Source organism: Plectropomus leopardus, chromosome 2, assembly GCF_008729295.1.
Source record: "Plectropomus leopardus isolate mb chromosome 2, YSFRI_Pleo_2.0, whole genome shotgun sequence".
NCBI lineage: Eukaryota > Metazoa > Chordata > Actinopteri > Perciformes > Serranidae > Plectropomus > Plectropomus leopardus.
The window spans coordinates 6,371,468-6,390,229 of NC_056464.1; the positions used below are offsets into that span (position 1 = coordinate 6,371,468).

Here is an 18,762-nt window from a genome sequence, read left to right on the forward strand (position 1 = left end):
TTAAGAGTAATTTTTCCACAACATCAAATATTTTGCCATGTTAGAGCGCATCTCTGTCAACATTTGCATGTCATCAGCGCCTGGAGGCTGACTCCCTATAGATTGCATTGACAAGCATCGGCAGATGAGACTGCTGGCTGATCCCAGGCCTGCTCTGCTCGCTACATGCAGGCGGACGTGCGTCGCATAGACTAGACGCTGCTGCTGTGTGAGATGCACCGATAGACCCATCCTGACGCTCCCAGCTCTGCGAGCCTCCCATCACCACTCGGCTTTTCACAAACATGTTTGCTTTTCCAGGCTATATATAACTCGTATTTTAACCGCCGCTGATGAGGCTGTGGGTGCGTAATTGCGCCATGCTTCCGCACAGCACTGTCTGCCTCTTTATTCCTCAAGACGAACGGGAGACCTCCGCCATCGGTGGAAATTGAGATGTGTTTTGTGAGCCGCTCGTCTGCCGAGATGGTGTACAAAGCTGAACCAGAGACCGGACCAACAGACAGGGATGCTTTTTGCGCCGGACACTTGTGAGATGAAGGACAAGAAGAAAAAGAAGAAATATTAGGTGCTTTTTGTTTGTTTTTTTGTGGGCGCACGGGGATGGATGTGGGATGCTGAGCGGATGCGTCTGAGTGGAATTTATTCCTCAGCGGTTTTTCTGCTACAGGGGCGGCGGATCGTGTTGATTTTGCTTAAAGCCTCGGCAGGATAACACCGCGCGTCGATGAATTGATGTGGGAATACGCGCTGCCTCGGCTGCACAGATGGCAAACACAAGCGAGTTTGGGGAGGGCAGCCCGTCCTTACAGAACTATGCGTCCGCGGCCTCTGCGGTCAAGCTGGTCTCCCTGGGTCTGATCATGGGCATCAGCCTGCTGGGAAACGCGTCGCTGTCGCTGCTGCTGCTCAAGGACGGCTCGCTGCACAAGGCTCCCTACTACTTCCTCCTGGACCTGTGCCTGGCGGACGTGGTGCGCTCCGCAGTGTGTTTCCCCTTCGTGATGGCATCGATCAGCGGCGGCTCCGCGTGGCCGTACAGCGCGCTCAGCTGCAAGATCGTCGCCTTCATGTCGGTGCTCTTCTGCTTCCACGTCGCCTTCCTGCTCTTCTGCGTCAGCGTCACCCGGTACATGGCGATCGCCCACCACAGGTTTTACTACAAGCGCATGAATCTGTGTACGTGCGTGGCGGTCATCTGCATGGTGTGGACTCTCTCTGTGGCCATGGCGTTCCCTCCTGTTTTCGACGTGGGCACCTATAAATTCATCCGTGAGGAGGAGCAGTGCATCTTTGAGCACCGCTACGTGAAGGCGAACGACACTCTGGGCTTCATGCTGATGCTGGCCGTCATCGTGGGGACGACGCATGTGGTTTACATCAAGATGCTGTGCTTCGTGTACGACCACCGCAAAATGAAGCCGGCGCAGCTGGTACCTGCCATCAGCCAGAACTGGACCTTCCACGGCCCCGGAGCCACCGGGCAGGCCGCCGCCAACTGGATCGCCGGCTTCGGCCGCGGACCCACCCCGCCGACGCTGGTCGGGATCAGGCAAGCATTGTACCCCGGCAACAGGAGGCTGCTGGTGCTGGATGAGTTCAAAATGGAGAAACGGATCGGGAAGATGTACTACATGATTACACTGACCTTCCTCATTCTGTGGGCTCCTTATATAAGCGCCTGCTACCTGAGAATATTTGTGCGGGGAGCTCCGGTCCCGCAGCTCTACCTGAGCGCTGCGGTGTGGATGAGCTTCGCCCAGGCGGGAGCGAACCCCATCATCAGCTTCATGTTCAACAAGGAGCTGCGGATGCGCTTCAGAGCCTGTTTCCCCTGTTGCCTGGGAACACAGACACCCATGGAGCCATACTGTGTCATCTGAACCACACACAGGCCCCCCCAAAAAATACTGCCAAAGACACATAACATCTTATTTCAGAATGTACGCAGACTGGTCCCCAAAAATGTGTTTGTACACGCACAGGGATGATGTGGAGGGTGAACCCACTTCTGTTCAATTTATCCGCATTTTAGTTGTGAGAAAGATTATATTCACTGTTTAAATCTGACAAAAACTTGAATATGATGTAAAATAATTCTATATTTTGCTCATCAGAATCATTCGTTTATTATGAAGCATAATATGGGACTGAAGCATAATGAGATGTTTTTGTCAGCCTCATCAACTGGGCATCATGGTTAAACCACTTTTTAATTTTTAATGCAGGTGACATTAATTTCAAATATAGGGTATAGCCTCAATGACAATAGGGGAGAATGGGGTCGGTTGGGACATGTTTGTGTCAACATGCAATAACAACACATTCTCATCCAAACACATCAAATATCGTCACTTGGTCAGTGCAATTCAAGTCTACATATTACATGCTAGGTCTTGTGTTTGTTGTTGACATTCCAGAGCAATGTGTCAATCTACACCTGTTAAACACATTGTGTCTTTACAAAATACATTTACATTTTCACAGGAAATGTCCAGTTTCTGCAGGTTAGATTCATACAGTCCCTTTTGTGAATAAACTTACAATGTCAGTAAAATACCTCGTATTTATGTTATTTTCTTGTAAACAAAAGCATGGGGTTAGGTTAAAACAAACAAAAACATAATTGTTTGGCACAACATTCATATGGGAAGCAAACAGCAGGCTCTTGGGTAAAAGTCTGGGGTTTGTTGCACCCATCCACCGCCCCTTCCCCCTGCCCTTTAGGGATTTTCTAGTTACTTTTATTATGTAATTAACAGCAGCGTTTAAAACTGATGCCACCCGCCGGTTTATCATACCATTGCAACAGGTGTTGTCTGGACACATTAATAACCTTTTAAACTGACATCGCCTGGCCGTATATCACCGCCACAAAAGATTTTACCCAGCTGTGTTATAAACTGATGCCACGTGGCAGCTTATCATAGTGCTGCAACAGCCAACCAGCCCCATATCATACTACCACGAAAGGTTCCACCCATATATGTTATAAACTAACCCTGTCCGGCAGCATATCATACTGCCACGCAGGTGCTGTCTGGACACGTTATAAAATGACACCACCTGGCCGCATATCATACCACGGCAAAAAATGCCATCCAGCTGACTGGCGACATATCATACTGCCGAGAAAGTCTCCGACCAGCCGCAATATAAACCAACCCCATCCGGCAGCATATCATCCTGCCATGAAAGGCAGTCTTTGATGTCAGTGTCTGATGCCAAAATCTCTGACCAAGCAGCAGTATTTGAAGAGTTTGCATGAGAACAGGCTGGAAACAACCTTCTATTATCCACAGACTACTTAAACAGTAATTAAAGTAATTTGATTCCTGTACACCTGTCTGCTAACAATTTTTAAGTTTTCTAGAGCCCATTTTGTAAAATATACAAGTGTATTTCTCTAAAATTCTGCCTCCCTGTGACCGTGGTTCAGTTTGGTAGGAAAGGTCAGAAGGTTTCTACTCTCTGTTGTTAAAAGTAAGCAGGGTTTGGTAGAGTGTGAGCATGGTGAATGGCAGAGGCATAGATGCTAACTTACTAAAAAGGCACCGTTTCACCGTCCCAAGTGACCCCACTCTCCCCTATGTGTCATGTTATATCCTGGAGACATTTTTTATACCCCATTTGATAAATCAACCCTTTGGTCCACTATGATATTGTACATGAATGTCACTTTGGCTATTTGTTTGTATATTTTAAAATTATGCCCCAGCACACCCATCTAAGGTTGATTGCCTTTTGCAGAGCTGATGACTGAAACACAACAGAACTATTTTATCACCTGGTCAGAGTCTCTAGCATCTGTGACACGCTGGGTTTCTAGTTGTTTGGATACCACAAATGAGACTCAGATCTCAGTATATTTTTAACGAGGACGTCACATTTGTAAATACTGTAAAGCCCCTTTCCCTCTTTCCTTCTGCTTTTTTAACCAGATATGTTGTATATTTCATAACCCATTGGGAATCTTTGTGTTGAAAAGGTGTTGAAACTCACTTAAAAGGTATTTTGCAAATTCTTCTTCTTCTTCATGGGTCAGTTGTGTTGAAAAATGGGCTGATTCGAATTTGTGAATTTGTGAATGAATATGGATATCATTCTTTTTCTACGGATATGGACGTGAAAATGTTAACAATTTGGTGCTCTGGAAAGGATGTTTGCATTGTTTGTATTTCTTAGCAAATAAATGAGACATGGATGATGATGAAGTTGTTTGGGTTCTATAATCTGTTTTGAACAAGATGCATACTTGATTTGGTCCTATTCAGGGACTCAGAAGAGACAATTTGAAAGAGAAATGGTTGGGGCTGAAGCAGTGAAGTAGAAATAACTACAATGGGTTAAGCTCCTAATCCTACATTTCCCATAAAGCAACTGGGTAACATCTAAATTCCCACTGCTTTCAAACCCTACACCTTCAGTTGGGTAATGCTTTGTGTTCAACCCAATCGCCAGAAAAAAATGTTGGCATTTAACGTTTCTTCAAACCACAGATATGTGACATTTGTATTTTATTTTGTTGCTGATTTGTTGAAACTTTATGCTTATAACAATGTTGTTATTATCGTGTCACTTTATTTAAAAAACAAAAAAACCCCACTTCATTATGGTAAGAAAAAGATCATGTTTTTACTTAAAATACCAACATATGGGACACAAAAGCGGCTTTAAAAGTGGCAAGGAGGTGCTAAAAAAGAACACTAAGACACAAAAGACACTAGAAATGGGTTGCCAAAAAACACCTACATTCATCAGCGAAATAGCTGCTAGAAAAGCAGTGATGTGTGGGGGAAAAAAACAAAAAAACACTTATGTCCAATTGCACAAAAGCTACTGTTGCTTAAAAAAAAAACATGTTTGGCAGCACAAAAGCTGCCTGAAATGCAGTGATGAGTCATTAGAAAATCACCTATGTTTGGTGGCACAAGTGCTGCTAGAAAAGCGGTTACAAGGCACAAAAAACACCTACGCTTGACAGCACAAAAGCCTCTGGAAAAAAAACCCACATTCTGTGGAAACAAAACCTGCTGGAAAAGCAGTTATAAGAAACTAAAAAACACCTGCGTTCAAAAGGACAAGCCTCTGGTAAAGCAGTGACGGGTTGCTAACCCTAAATCCTAAATCTGGTGGCACAAAAGCCACTAAAAAAGGGGCTCAAAATGCTAAAAGTCATCTAGTGTTGGTCTCAAACAGTGGTTTGCAGTGGTTGTCTTGCTTAGGAGTCCGTACAGACACCATCTCCTCCGTCTCCTGATGACAAAGTCAGCTTATATACTATGCCAGTTTAAAGACACTGATATAACACTGATAGAAAATGTTAAAAAGGGATAGAGATTTGGGGTGCATTAAGGGGACTAATAATCACCTTAGTATATCTAAAATCCATGGCTACGGCCCTGCTATGATTCCTTGTATAAGTGTTTAATATCAGGTTAAAACAGGGATTTTAAAAGGACATTTTTGCTCTTTGATTCTGACACAAAACCTTAACCAGACATTTGCCACCATCGTTTACTACCACTGAAAAATCTTCTGCCTTCAAACTAACACTAGCTGGTGGAAATAAACAGTGTCGTGTGAAATTGTCAATGTGTGGCAAAAGCAAAACAACAAAATGTGAGCAGACATACAATGCAAACTGTTTGCAGATGCTTAGTTTAAAGTTAGAGGTTTGATTTGTCCTCCTTAACAAACCACCTATTAAACACTTAATTAAATTTGTTTTAATGGGCCGTCTGTGTGACACCTGCCTTTTAATCAAACTCCCTCAAATCCCGATCCCCTCCTGCCTCCTTAAGCCAATCGCACACTATTGATTTAGCTAATTGCGGTTGCATTCATTGACACTGACTTCGATTACACCAAACCGCAGCTCCAAAAGGCTGAGCACTTCTCTCATTACACACTTTAATCACTGTGATTTAGCGAGGTGTTTGTGATCCGCCGAACAGCGCCGAGCTCCTCAACACGCCGCCTGCCCTCAGTGCATCCATGACCATTAGCATCACAACATGCCTGGCTGTTCCTGACAGCTGGCTGCGCTCTGTTACCAGCGCGCTGAGGTCTGCAGTGTAATTGCTGTGGCTCCTCAGCTGCAGGAAGCCCCTCACCTGCACGTGCTCTCGTGTGATGCAAATGCAGGTCGGGGTATTTTTGGTACATCATGTTGTCTCCAGGGCAAGCAGGCTCCACTGTGATGCTTGGGAAATGTGACTATTTTTTGCTCAGCTCTCACTACTGCTGGCTCTTTTATTGACCTTTTCAGTCTTTCCAAACACTAAGCAACTACGCTGACCTCTGTCCTCCTCGCTGGGTTTTCCTAAAATACTATTTGGATAGTATTTCTTTTCTTTTTAGACAGTATCATCTGATGAGGTTAGGCTTTTCCCAATATCCAAAGCTATGAACTTAATTTCTGAGACAAAAGACAAGCACTCCCATCACTAAACATTGCACTCCAGGGATAAACACTGATGCAGCACAATCAAAGATATCATATATTTTGTCAAAATGTGGTGCCTACATTACCCACAATGCAACTCTAACTGCCAACAATTCGGTTGAAGATGTGGTTGTGTTATTTTTTTGGCAGCAAATGTAGCCTCGAGCAGAGCAGGTTACAGAGGTCTGGAACACTCACCTCTTTAAAATTTGACACGACCAGATTTACTTCATGTTCAAATTTGTAGTCTGACTCAAGTGACATCACTTGAGGCTATTTATCAGACTTCATACCGCTCCCTCTGGATACAACAGACGGGTTTCCATTGACCCTAAAATTGCGCAAATTGAGATTGCGATTACATATAATTTGCCTAATGGCAACATGTCAATACATAAAAAAACTAACTCTAATCACAAAAAAGTTTTTACACTGGCATGAGTTGGTATGTCAGGCGATTCGAAAAAGCCATATTTAGCAGAACTGCAATGAAACACTTTTTTTCTGTAGGTGTCCAGTTTACTATAACATACACATACACAAAGAAAAGAAGCAATGTCTCACATTTAAAAAGGCTGGAACTGGGTAATATTTGACATTCCTGCTGAAAAAAAAGATTGTCCATGATCAACATTGCCAAATACTTTGTTGTCAGTTAACTAATAGATAATTTGACTCATTTATCCAGCTCTTATTAGGTGATACACTCTCAGAATCTCAACTATTCCAAGGCCTTAGAGAGAGTTCATGGTTCATTTTAAGTCATGTCTCATATTTTGCTTATTGTTACACTGTCACAGTAAATTAAACAAATTGTGTCTTGAGATGTATATGCTCCTGGTGAAATATATTCCTTCATCTACTCTTATGTTCTTATTATGTGGGACACTGCCTGATCACACATCACTCCACTGAGGATTCTGTTTGAAAGCTCTCATGTCCAGAAACACACAAGACCAACATCCATTTCATATGTATGTATAAGACCGATGTGAGTCATCGCGTTACACATTGGACAAACCTAATAATAGCTCAAAGCCTCAAACAAACACAGTGAATCACAGGCTGACAGTGATTAATTCCATAGCTGTCTTACTGTTTCCTGCCGTTATAAAGACCTGCTGCCAAGGTGGATGTGAGAAAAAGCCCAACTGCCATCGTCCTTCAACCACAGTTGAAATGTTGTCACGCTTTTCGCACATTGTCGTTTGAAAACAATTAAAAAAACAGTGTCACGTGTGCATTTTGGCTTCGAGTGGATAATGAAACTGTAACCCAACCTGCACATCAGTCAGCACGCCATTTTATTAGCAGTGAAATAACATGTGCTTCTCTTCAGGTTTCCCTAGAGGGCAGCTGAAAGCTCACCGACAACTCAACTACTGCAGAATTACATGCTGTACTGTATCAACATTATCCAAGAAGGACTGCAGGTGTATTCCAAGTTTGACAATTTTATGACATGTGCTAAACTCATCTATCAATACCGACATCATTAGGTGTAGACGTTGACAATTTATTGCCTTGGCTGATTATTTAGGCAACTATTTGGCATTTCGTCGATTATCTGTATCAGCGTTTTATTTTAATGATCGATGATAAAATGAATTAATTGAAAAGTGCAAAGAAAGTGTCAGCATGGGAGGAATTTTTATTCTGTTAAACCTCAGGCAGCTATTTTTATTCATTCATTTTTTTAATTTGAATTTTCACATGACTTTATAAAAAAAGATGCTGGGAACTTGCTGTATATGATGTTCATGTTGATTAAACATTTGCTAAAGACCTTTAAGTGTTTTGTTTTGGAGTTTGTTATATTCTAAATTCTCAATATTGACAAAGATTTTCATGTTTATTGTAAATGCATGTTGGTTTCAAATATTGATTACAGGTCTCAATAACTACTTACAATCGGTGTCAGTATCAGCCCTGAGAAAACAATATAAGTCAATCCCTAATTAGGTGCTCAGGGACCTCGTAGTCCCACTTAGAGTTTCAGGCTAGGTAACATGTGGAGCATCCAACAGGAACTTTAACACTTCCTTACATAAATCCTCATTTGGATAAACAGCTTTTTTCATTCCTTACTTGGTGGCTGGGATCATTTTAAGCTCTTACTAAGACAGTTTGGGCAGAAGATTAGTCATGCAGTCATGAATGAATCATTTGGTGCTTATTGTTTTATGGTGTTTTATTGTATCATAGTGTGTGACTTGTACTGTGCTGTACTGTGTCTTATCGAGTTACGAATTTTGTGTTATTAACCCCTTATGGCCCACTTTAATATTACACACACTCGTATTGCTCTGCACACAAAATGTGCTTTTCAAAATCAGGCTATTAGAAATATTATACATTAATGTTATTTTCTACTTTCATTGATTTTATTTTTTAACCAACATAAGTCCTAATCATAAATATCAAATAAACATTAATTTTCAGAATTTTAACCCTTTAAATGGCAGGCTTTAGTCATGACACCAAGTTTTTAGATGAAGAAAAAAGAAAATACAGAAAATGAAATATTTTCAATAAACTACACGCAAAGTTTTTTTTTTTTTTTTTTTTTGATGATCACAGCCTGGGATATGTCAGTGATTAGCAGCAACATTGATTGTGACAGTGCACCCAGTGGAAATAACATGAAATTTTTCCATATGCCAAATATGGTAAATATGACAATTGCATTTGCAATTTGAAAGGACTGCAATGGTGCATTTTTTGCATATATTTATATATATATATATAAAAGAAACATTACTGAATCAGTAATGTGGATATAATGACCAACTTAACATCCACTTTACTGTAATCAGTATTTACAACCTGGATAATAAAGACTTAGAATATTATGATATCCAACATTTAAGATGATATCTAGTTTCATATCAAGATAACAATATAATAGATATAAATTGCCCACCTTAGTTTAATTAAACCTGAAACAAAAGGATGAAGCATTATTAAATATATCTCTTTATTCAAAATAAATTTAAAAACAAACAAACAGGCTTTTAAAGGCAAAGAGTTAGAGTGCAGCTAGCAGGTAGTGTAACTTGGTCCTCAGAGGTAGTAATCTGGATACTTGTACGGTGAGAGACATTTGGATCTCCCCTCCTCTATAGTGATACACGACAGGTTGGGCAGGCAGGGACAAGTGTGGTGGAGTCTTTTCCCATTGAAAGGGACCTGGAGGCAGAGAGGGAGACACCTTTAGTGCAGGATTTATTTTCATCAGGAGTAACCGGTCAGCAGTGGAGGGAAGTGTGAATGTCAGACTTAGCCAGAGTACTTCTTATAAACCGCTTCCTAGACATTGTTTTTCTGACCTTGTGCGTGTGAAGGTCGAGGTGCTTTGAGGGTGATCACACAAAAGCACCGCTGTCATGACACCACTGCGTGCAGACAAATGAATGACGTGTGACACTTCATAGATGACATGGCGGTACATCTGTCTCACCTTGTGGCTCATAGGGTGACACTCGTCTCCTTCTTGTCCCATGGGTGTGCACATACGCAGACTGCGAATCCACAAACTCACCGCACAGCACATGCCTTTTCCGCACTGAGAGTCCCTCTCACAAGCCTGTGAACACGCACACACACGGTTAGGGAGAAGTACCTTTTAACCAACATTTAAATCTCTAACAATGTAATAAATTCTTGTAAAGTTACAGTAAACTACTGGCAGCTGTAGTTGCCAGCAACGTATTGTTATTTTACATTATCATTACCATAAATAACGTCAACAGTATATTAGTGTTAAATTCACTACAGAATTCTACAGGAGAATGTGAGGTTTACAGTGTAATATCAGCTCAAAAAAAACATACAGATTACAGTGTTTGCCTGCATTTTTTAAAAACTGACTAAGAATTTTGACACACAATAAATTTACAACACTTTGTTGCAGTGTTATTTACAGCCCTTAAGTAATAATATACACTAGTTAACATTACCATAATCATTGCACGCAGGGGCGTCGTAGTGAAGGGAAAAGTGGAACTGATTACCCAGAGTCCAAATGGGAGGGCGGGTTACTTGAATAGACTTTTGGTTTGGTTTAGTTTGCTACTTTTTTTTTTAAATGTCCAAATAATTAGTGCCATAATTTAATTAAAATTGGCCCACTAAATACCTGAAAAACTGAAAGTTCTACCAAAAAACCTAAAAATAAAAACAATGGACGCTCTCTGAAGCCCCTCTTAGACCTTGATGATGCAAAATGGTTTAGTCTGCTCCTGGTCTAAGATTCATCTCTGAACACAGTTAGAACAGAGTGACTGACTGCTTATTGTGCTAGAGCACCGACGTAGACTGGTGTTCCCTAAAAAAGGGAAATAGGGATTAAAAAAAAAGAGAGAATAAGAAACAAAGAAGAAGAAACAAAATGGAAAGAAAACAAAGAGGCTGTGTAAAATTTTAAAAAATTGAGAGACATTAATCAAGAGGGGAAGGGCAGGGGGCCCACAGAGACAGCTTATGCACAGGACCCAAAATTTGGTGCTAAGCCCCTGATTACATGTAATAACATTATGCCTATTACTATCTGTTAATATTAACTTTATATTATGAGACCTTTCTAGTTTTAGGTCTGAAATTGTTCTAAATTACAACGTGGTCTAACACTGAAAGAACAGCTGTCACTGGTTGTACTGGTGCTTTAACTAATCAAAGGAGAGCTGAAATTAACAATTATGTATACAATAATGATAATAATTTTAACAATAATGTATATGTAATGTTGTGTGGTGAAATTTAACACAATTGTATGCTATTTATTACACACAACACAAACAGTGTTATCATTACAGTATTTTATGCTAATGGAATAGTGTTATTACACCATTAGTTATATCATAGCTCAATAAAACAGCTCAGTATTGGCGGTGATTTATTGTTGCGAGTGTGGATGAGAGGCTGAGTGAGAGTTGTGGCTGTGGATGAGATGAAGGGAAACACAATGAGGAGGAACACAAGTGATTTCATGTGACAGACGTGGAGGAAAATCACTTTGTGTTTTACGGCTGCATGCTCCGCACTCAACTCACATCAGCAACCAGAGAGCGGGTCGCTGTGACAGGGACGGCTGTTTTATTAACAGGTTATAGCCATGATTTACGATGATGGAATTATGATTATGATTTGGAAAAGGGAAATCATTCACAGGTTGTAACTTCACCGCTGGGTTGTTATAAATTGATTCGTGGATAGATACACTGCATTTATCATCTTACTATCTGACAGCTATGTGTGCTTCTATAATACCAAAAATGCCTTTCAAAAATCTTTGTTATGCCTATTTCTTAATTATAAATGATACATTTTTAGTATGAGATTTTTCTTAAATTTCACATTTAAAGTTTCTGAATTTGAGCTAACCTTTAAAAGAAACATTCAAATACTTCAATAACTATTTCAAGGATAATTTGTCAATATTTTTATGAAAGGATGGTTGTTTAAATAAGAGTTTGGTCTAAGTATAAATAAGACAAATACAAACGAACATAATAATATTTTCTTAGTCCTGCAGTGTCACTCTATGTACCAATGTGATCTATTTATTACTTTTTTTTTTAAGTTTCCTTTATGTTACAGGGTTTGCTCTATGTGGAGTGTTAAGAAATGCCAGTACTCTTAAAGGTAATAAATGCTTTTAAAAAAAATTGTTTTTGCTTTTTTTTGCCATGCAGGGCAAAGAAAATATTAAAATAAAATATTTAAAAAGCAAAATTTGAAAGCTAAGTATTATTCCATCACATCAAGAGCTTCCCAAAGACTCATGAGGAATCTACCTGTTGTCTTCCACTTACCCCTGTGATGACTGCTGAGGATCCGTGGGACACCAACAACAGGGAGAAGAGCAGCAGGAAGAAGGACCTCATGATGAAGAGCTGTCTTTGCGTCGCGGTGCCCTCCAGGGTGAAAAGTAAGGGTGCTGAGGCTGTCGGACCTCGTTGCATGTGCATACGTGACAGAGCACGGAGACAAGTGGCCTTCAAAGTCCTGTGTTGAGGGCTGGAGGAGGTTTATAAACCCAGCCCGCCATTCAGACTCTCTGTGAGTCACTCGCACCAGCATCACTTTACAGGGGCCGCAAAAAAAAAGCAGAACAAAGACCAAGGTAAATTTTAACATGACAATGCCCATAGCCTTTCATTTTTCTGAAAATGCTCTCGTCCTTTTCGAAATCAAAAGTATATTTTTACACTCAGGTATGCTAAAGCTAAGATTAGTGGCGATATTTTCATTGTGGCATCCAGTTATACTTTCCAGCATACCCCCCCCCCCCCCACACACACACACACACACTCTTTCACCTTTTTAGATTTCAAGGCCACAGTTTTAAATTCATCCTTTCAAACCCACTCACAACAGCGTTGCTGACAATGAAAGCATTTCTAAGGCCACTGCATTCCTGCAAATAAAGATCCTCGAACGGTACAGGCCAAGTATTATAGCAAACTGTAATTTCCATTTTGAGGTACAACAATGGTCATTTAACAGATAAATGTGCTCTAACTATGCATAGAGAAGATGTATCAGTCTCATTAGCCCATTTACACTGCCTGTTCAAGGCCGCCTCATCTGTTCTTGATAAAATGTAAGCTACTATCATGCAATGGGGGGATACAGTTGCTTGCTTTTTAGCCGGCAGCGGAGGTAGTAACAGTGCCAAAACATCTGTGTAAAAGAGACAGATGGCAGGATGGGACCATGAGGATGGGTGTGAAGTTTTTTAGATGCAATATAACAGGATCGATGAATGATTGTTAATGCTGCATTATGCCATTGTTATTATTCACGGAGCACTGCTGATGGGTTTGTCACAGAGGCCGACGCTGTTGTGTTACACATCACTCCCATTATGCCTCTCTTTCATACCAGAAATTGATTTGCTTTTTCTTTTGAAAACATGAGGGAAAAAAAATTAATGAGCAATTTGAAAAGAAGTGTTCCTAAAATTGCAAGAAAATAGTAGATTTGGAAAAACAAATGTTTTAAAAACCAACCAAACAAAAGGAGGGAAAATGTACAAAATACCCCATACTTACAATTACCGTAATTATATATTTAAAATTATTTTACTGTTGTTGTTGCTGTTGTTGATTTCCTTGTTTGTTTGTTTTTTACCTATATTTGTTACTTTTTACAGGGTTTTTGTGCTATTCTTTTTTGGTCATTTTCTTTTAATTTTTTAAAAACTTTTTAATTATTTCCTCTTAAGTTGCTAACTGTGTTGCTCCCATGTTTTAGAAAGAAATCAAACCAATTTGCTGTTAACAGCCATCACATTTTTAAATTCACAGATTCGCAACTTTTCAAACGACATTTGTGTGTTTTTCTGAAAATATGACAAGTGGCAAAAGAAAAGTTTACAACTTGACATGGAGAAACGTTGCAAACAAATATAGATGACGATGATGATGAGTAACCTGTAAAGTGACCTCAGATTACTGTGGCGAAGGAACAAAGCAGTGCCATCGCCTGGAGTCGATGTGTTTCAGAGCAGTGGCTAACTGACACGGCCAATCAACACTTGTGAGTTAAATCTGTCTTCATCGCAGCTCGCAGAGTGACACTGACGAGTCACACAGAACGACATTTAGAAAGCTTCCAGCAGTGACCCTTAACTGGCCTCCATCTCAGCTATTATACTGAACAATGGAAATCATGCAGAGACAGGGAAGTTTAGTTTGTTTGTAGAGCACTGTTCAAACACAGGAAATTCCCAACGAAAAAGTGTTAGAATAAAATGAGAAAAATGAAATGAAATACAAAACGTAGCCAGCTTTGGATTGTTCAGTTCAGACTGACGTACGACTAGCTGACTGATTCTGGAAGATCCAAGGGACCAACAGAGAGTCAGTGTTCAGATTCAAGAACAGAAGTGTGTTCACTTCTCCTGGTTCTTGTTCTCGGGAGCACTGCTTTTAGGGAGCTCAAACAATGACAGAATTATGGCATTAGAAAAAAAATGCCATTGAAAATAAAATTTGAACTGAAAACATAAAACACATGCATAACAAATTATTTTATTGTTTATTGATTTAATTATTCATTCATGTATTTATTGCATTCTTTTTTCTTCATGTCACTTTTTTTTCCCAGTTTCAGTTTTTTTATGCAAACAGTATTTTTTAAATGACAAATGTTTTTTAGTTTCAACTGTCTGTCACCATTTTGGCACCAATGACTCTTCTCTCCATGCCAAAATAACAGAAAATAATTTTTAATGCCTGTGTCTTATTATTCAGCAGAACTTCAATCATTGTTTCAATGAAATGCATGTGTTTGGTGTTTGGTAAGAAGTGAGCACACGACTGGATAAATGAGACTTGGATTATACTGCAGAAGGTGTGTGAAAGTTTGTCAAAGGATGTCTTGATAAAGTTTTGCTGTTGTTAAGCACAGCCCCTGTTCATTTCATGGAGAATTTTGGCCTTTTTGGATTCTCTGCTCACCATGGAGGCATGCGAGAAAAACACACTTTTCTTAATGAATTCAAGGTAACACACGATGAGTGACTGATATACAGGTGGTCATGTTGCAGGTAAAGTTTTCCTTTTAAAACAGAGAGCCTGGATCCATCTGGTTTGACGTGAAGCTGCACATCAGTTAAATCAAATTTGGTTCATTGCCTCAAGTGATTGCTAGTATTAAACTTTATGGTAACAAAGAATATTCAGCTTTTTTTAAGTGTTGCCAGCAGACAGAACTAATCATAATTTGCTTTTGTGACCGTTGAATTAATTTTTTTGAAAATCTTTAGGTGCCTTTGTCTTATATGCTTTCCTAACAACCCCCAATATATTAAGAATATGACCTCTTTGGGGAGGCCTCTATGGTTCTTAACCATTCTAAGCTGTTCTAACCAAAAAGGAATAATATCTCCTAAATTAAAAAAGCCACATATTACAGGCACATTGAGACAAGGTACAAGATAGGCAGGTTCCTTTTGATAGTGTGACTTTGTATTTAGTATTGATGTGTTTTATTTGTTTTGTTATGTGTGTGTGTGTGTGTGTTCAGATTGATCTGTCCTTGTTTTCTCTTTATTTTTTGTCTGCTTTCATTGAGGTGTGTACGGTAAAAATTGAGGCAGAAACTAGAAATAATAATGTTTAAAAATTATTTTTTATATATAAAATTGGAAAAAAAAGGGGGTAGGATTTGTTGAGTATTCACACATACTCCTTTTCAGGTATGAAATACTTATGTTGTTGACTGAATGATACTGTCTGATCGGCATTCTGGTGTCGTTTATCTTCCTTACATCCCTTTTTACTGTCCCATTTTATTTGGCATGTTTGAAATAAAGATCTAAATCAAACCAGTTTAGTTTCACAATGAATCTTGATCAATCTTGAAAATGATGGTAGCTCTTCATTCATCCCTACACTGATAATGTCAAATTATATCTTAAATAAGAGACGGGGTGGACAACTCTTTGTGGCATTTTATTATCTTTAGGCGATGGCAAGCTGACAGGCAAGCTTGACATTCTCGGCTTTTTAGCATGTCAACAGAGATTTCTGGCTCCCAGGACTCCTTTTTCATTGTGTTTGTACACCAATGGTTAGGATCTAATGCAGGGAGGGAGGCATGACTGGTGCTTACCATGACCATTTTAGCGCAGGTGGATGAACCGTGTCGTTTACCAACAGAAATGCAAAAACATGTTGGATTTCATAGCAAGAGCTCATCCTCTGATTCCATCCTCCTCTACCATCTCAAATCTCATTTGCTGCGTTTCCATCAACATGTGAGGGGAACACATGCCACTAGATTATGGGGTTGTGCCAGAGCATGTCATCAGAGGATCAGCCCCTCGTATGACATAATGCTGCTGCTGCTGCCGCATCATGCCCCCAGCGGGCCTCTTCCCATATTTTGTGTCACACATCATGCCAGCATCCCTCGCTCACACATAATCTGCTGCTTTTTCTCTGTCTGTTACATGACCTGCTTGTACAAGGTTTAATGTTGGCTGACTGAGGGTAAAGCCGGGGCCCCCACCGGCTGGGAGAAAAGATCAGGGAGGAGTATGGATGAGCATGCATAAATAAAGCCTTACTGTATGGGAACATACATAAAGGAAATGCATAAAAGAAAGGGAAAAAAACACCCTAAGGACTTCGTGATGAAATATGAATTATAAATTGCTTTTCTTTCGGAAGTAGCATCGTCATGCCACTATCTTCAAATTAACATTCTCTCAAAGCAGCTCAGAGGCCGCCTTACCTCGCCTTGCTCCCCTCTTATTAGTCTTTCCTACAATACAATTCTGGCAGAGCAAGAATCTCGTCCTTGGCTGTCGAAATAGCAGCTGAGGACTGGATGTTCAAAAACCGAAGGACACAAGGACGCCTGAAGATTGTGTATGGGACAATTATTTTAGAAGCCCAGGTGATGAAGTGCAATGCTGACGACATTTTGCTCGATACTGTGGGATATTTGCTGAACAAAAATAGCATTTTGAAAAAAAAAAAAAAAAAAAATTTCTACTCATTGATCTCGAACCCTCTGTTATCATTTTAGTTGTTCACCATATGATAGACATGAGTTTCCTGTTAGATCTCACCACCTCTGATGATGATGTGAGCAGATGTATTCATGACATCCACAAAAACAGAATGCATTTTGCATAGAGAGCAACACCTGTCATTTCTTTCCATGAATTGAAAGGAAATTGAAAGAAAAAAAAAAATGTCACGGCTGTCTCCCGTCACCACACAAGGTCATAGCTAATCCATTCTCTGGGATGTCCTTGCTTTCGTGCCTTCCTTCCACAAAGGCTTCCTCTCACGGCCATCATCCATTCCCGCCTCACACCTACGTGACTGTCCAATGGTAATTTGAATTCTCTGTCAGAAAAGCACACACTTTTGCACTTTTCTGCAAAAAAAACACCTTGACATGAGCTTTGAGTACAGAGATTTCTTTGTTGGGCAAATGATGTACTAAACTAACCAGACGATTCTTTGTGAATCAAGGTTTGACTTTCTTTTATTTATCGATTAATACATAAGGAAATGTTTTTCAGAGGCAGTTTGAAATGGCGATATCCAATCAAGGTAACCCTGCTAACATTATTAAGTCACTTAGTCACTACAGTCACCACTAGGGTAACTTTGTATTATGAGGTTGTTATTTTTGTGAAATGTAATTTAAAGCCTGCCAAATTCAGTTTACATCATTATGAAACAGCATTTTATCAAGTGTTAAGTCAGATGTGAGGGCCTTATTTACTGGCAGCAACAATGTCATGACCACTGGTGTTTTCACCTCATGAGCTTGTCCCAATACTGGCGCTCCTATTGCTCAACTATGATGCAACTTAACATTCTGGTCAATGTATGGGAGATGGAAAAATATTGTCCCCTAATTATTTTGCATTATTTTCCACTTTTATGTTGCTGTTTAATAATGTGCATTTGTGTAGTATTTTATCACAAATATTATATTTTAGCTTCAACGTGATGATAATATATCTGCTGAATGATTCTAGTTCAAAGATCTCACATTCTTATCACCACTTCAGGTTGAAGCAGTCAGATTCATTACACAAACTTGATTGAGGATGGAAGAACATTTGCCTTTGACAAATAAAAATAGAAACAGCACAACGATAACAAGGCTCAGCGGTTAGCTGAGTCCCAGCAGTAAAACCAAGGTAGGGTGCTCTCTGTGTGGAATATGTATTGTTCATATCCTAGACTGAATTTTCTGTATGTTTTAATAATGTGACTGAATCATGGCTTGGTTGGTGGTGTCATGGATTCAATTCAAGTTTTCAGGACTCTGTGTGCTATGTTCTATATGAAGAAAAGTACAGAAATATGCAATACATTTCCTTCTTCATGCTAGTGTGACGTCACATTGTATATGATATACAGTGACTCATCCTGTGCAAACTTAAGTGCTGTGGCTGTGTAGTGCAAGCATACTCTGTGTTTATACTCTGCATATGGATAGGATTTAATACAGTGCAGTACATACAGAGTATAATATTTTAAAACTAAGAGTGACCATGCTTTCGCCATCAGGGCCCCTCGCCTTTGGAACAACCTGCCTGAGGAGATAAGGTTTGCATATTCTGTGACTTCTTTTAAATCACATCTTAAAACCCATTTTTATAACTTGCATTTATGTGACGTCGTCTATTCTATATATATACATACCTCAGTATTTTTATTTATTTATCTTTTATTTTCTTAATTCTATTTTATCGGATCTTAATTCTTTTTAAAATGATTTACTTATTTCTTCTATTAATATATTTTGTTTTATTTTATTTATTTTTATTCTGC

General features: G+C 39.6%; 2 protein-coding genes across 2 annotated transcripts; one reads left to right on the forward strand and one right to left on the reverse strand.

Annotated features, from left to right (window-relative positions):
* Nucleotides 1-767: 767 nt before the first annotated feature.
* Nucleotides 768-2,432, forward strand: gpr27 (G protein-coupled receptor 27). Its single transcript, XM_042506029.1, has one exon. It carries the CDS (start codon nucleotides 768-770, stop codon nucleotides 1,881-1,883), a length of 1,116 nt encoding a protein of 371 aa, XP_042361963.1. The 3' UTR covers nucleotides 1,884-2,432.
* Nucleotides 2,433-9,511: 7,079 nt separating this feature from the next.
* On the reverse strand, nucleotides 9,512-12,497 carry prok2 (prokineticin 2). Its single transcript, XM_042494799.1, is given in 4 exon segments — nucleotides 9,512-9,637; nucleotides 9,909-10,034; nucleotides 12,262-12,467; nucleotides 12,470-12,497. Coding segments are annotated over 4 exon segments (486 nt in total).
* Nucleotides 12,498-18,762: the final 6,265 nt, after the last annotated feature.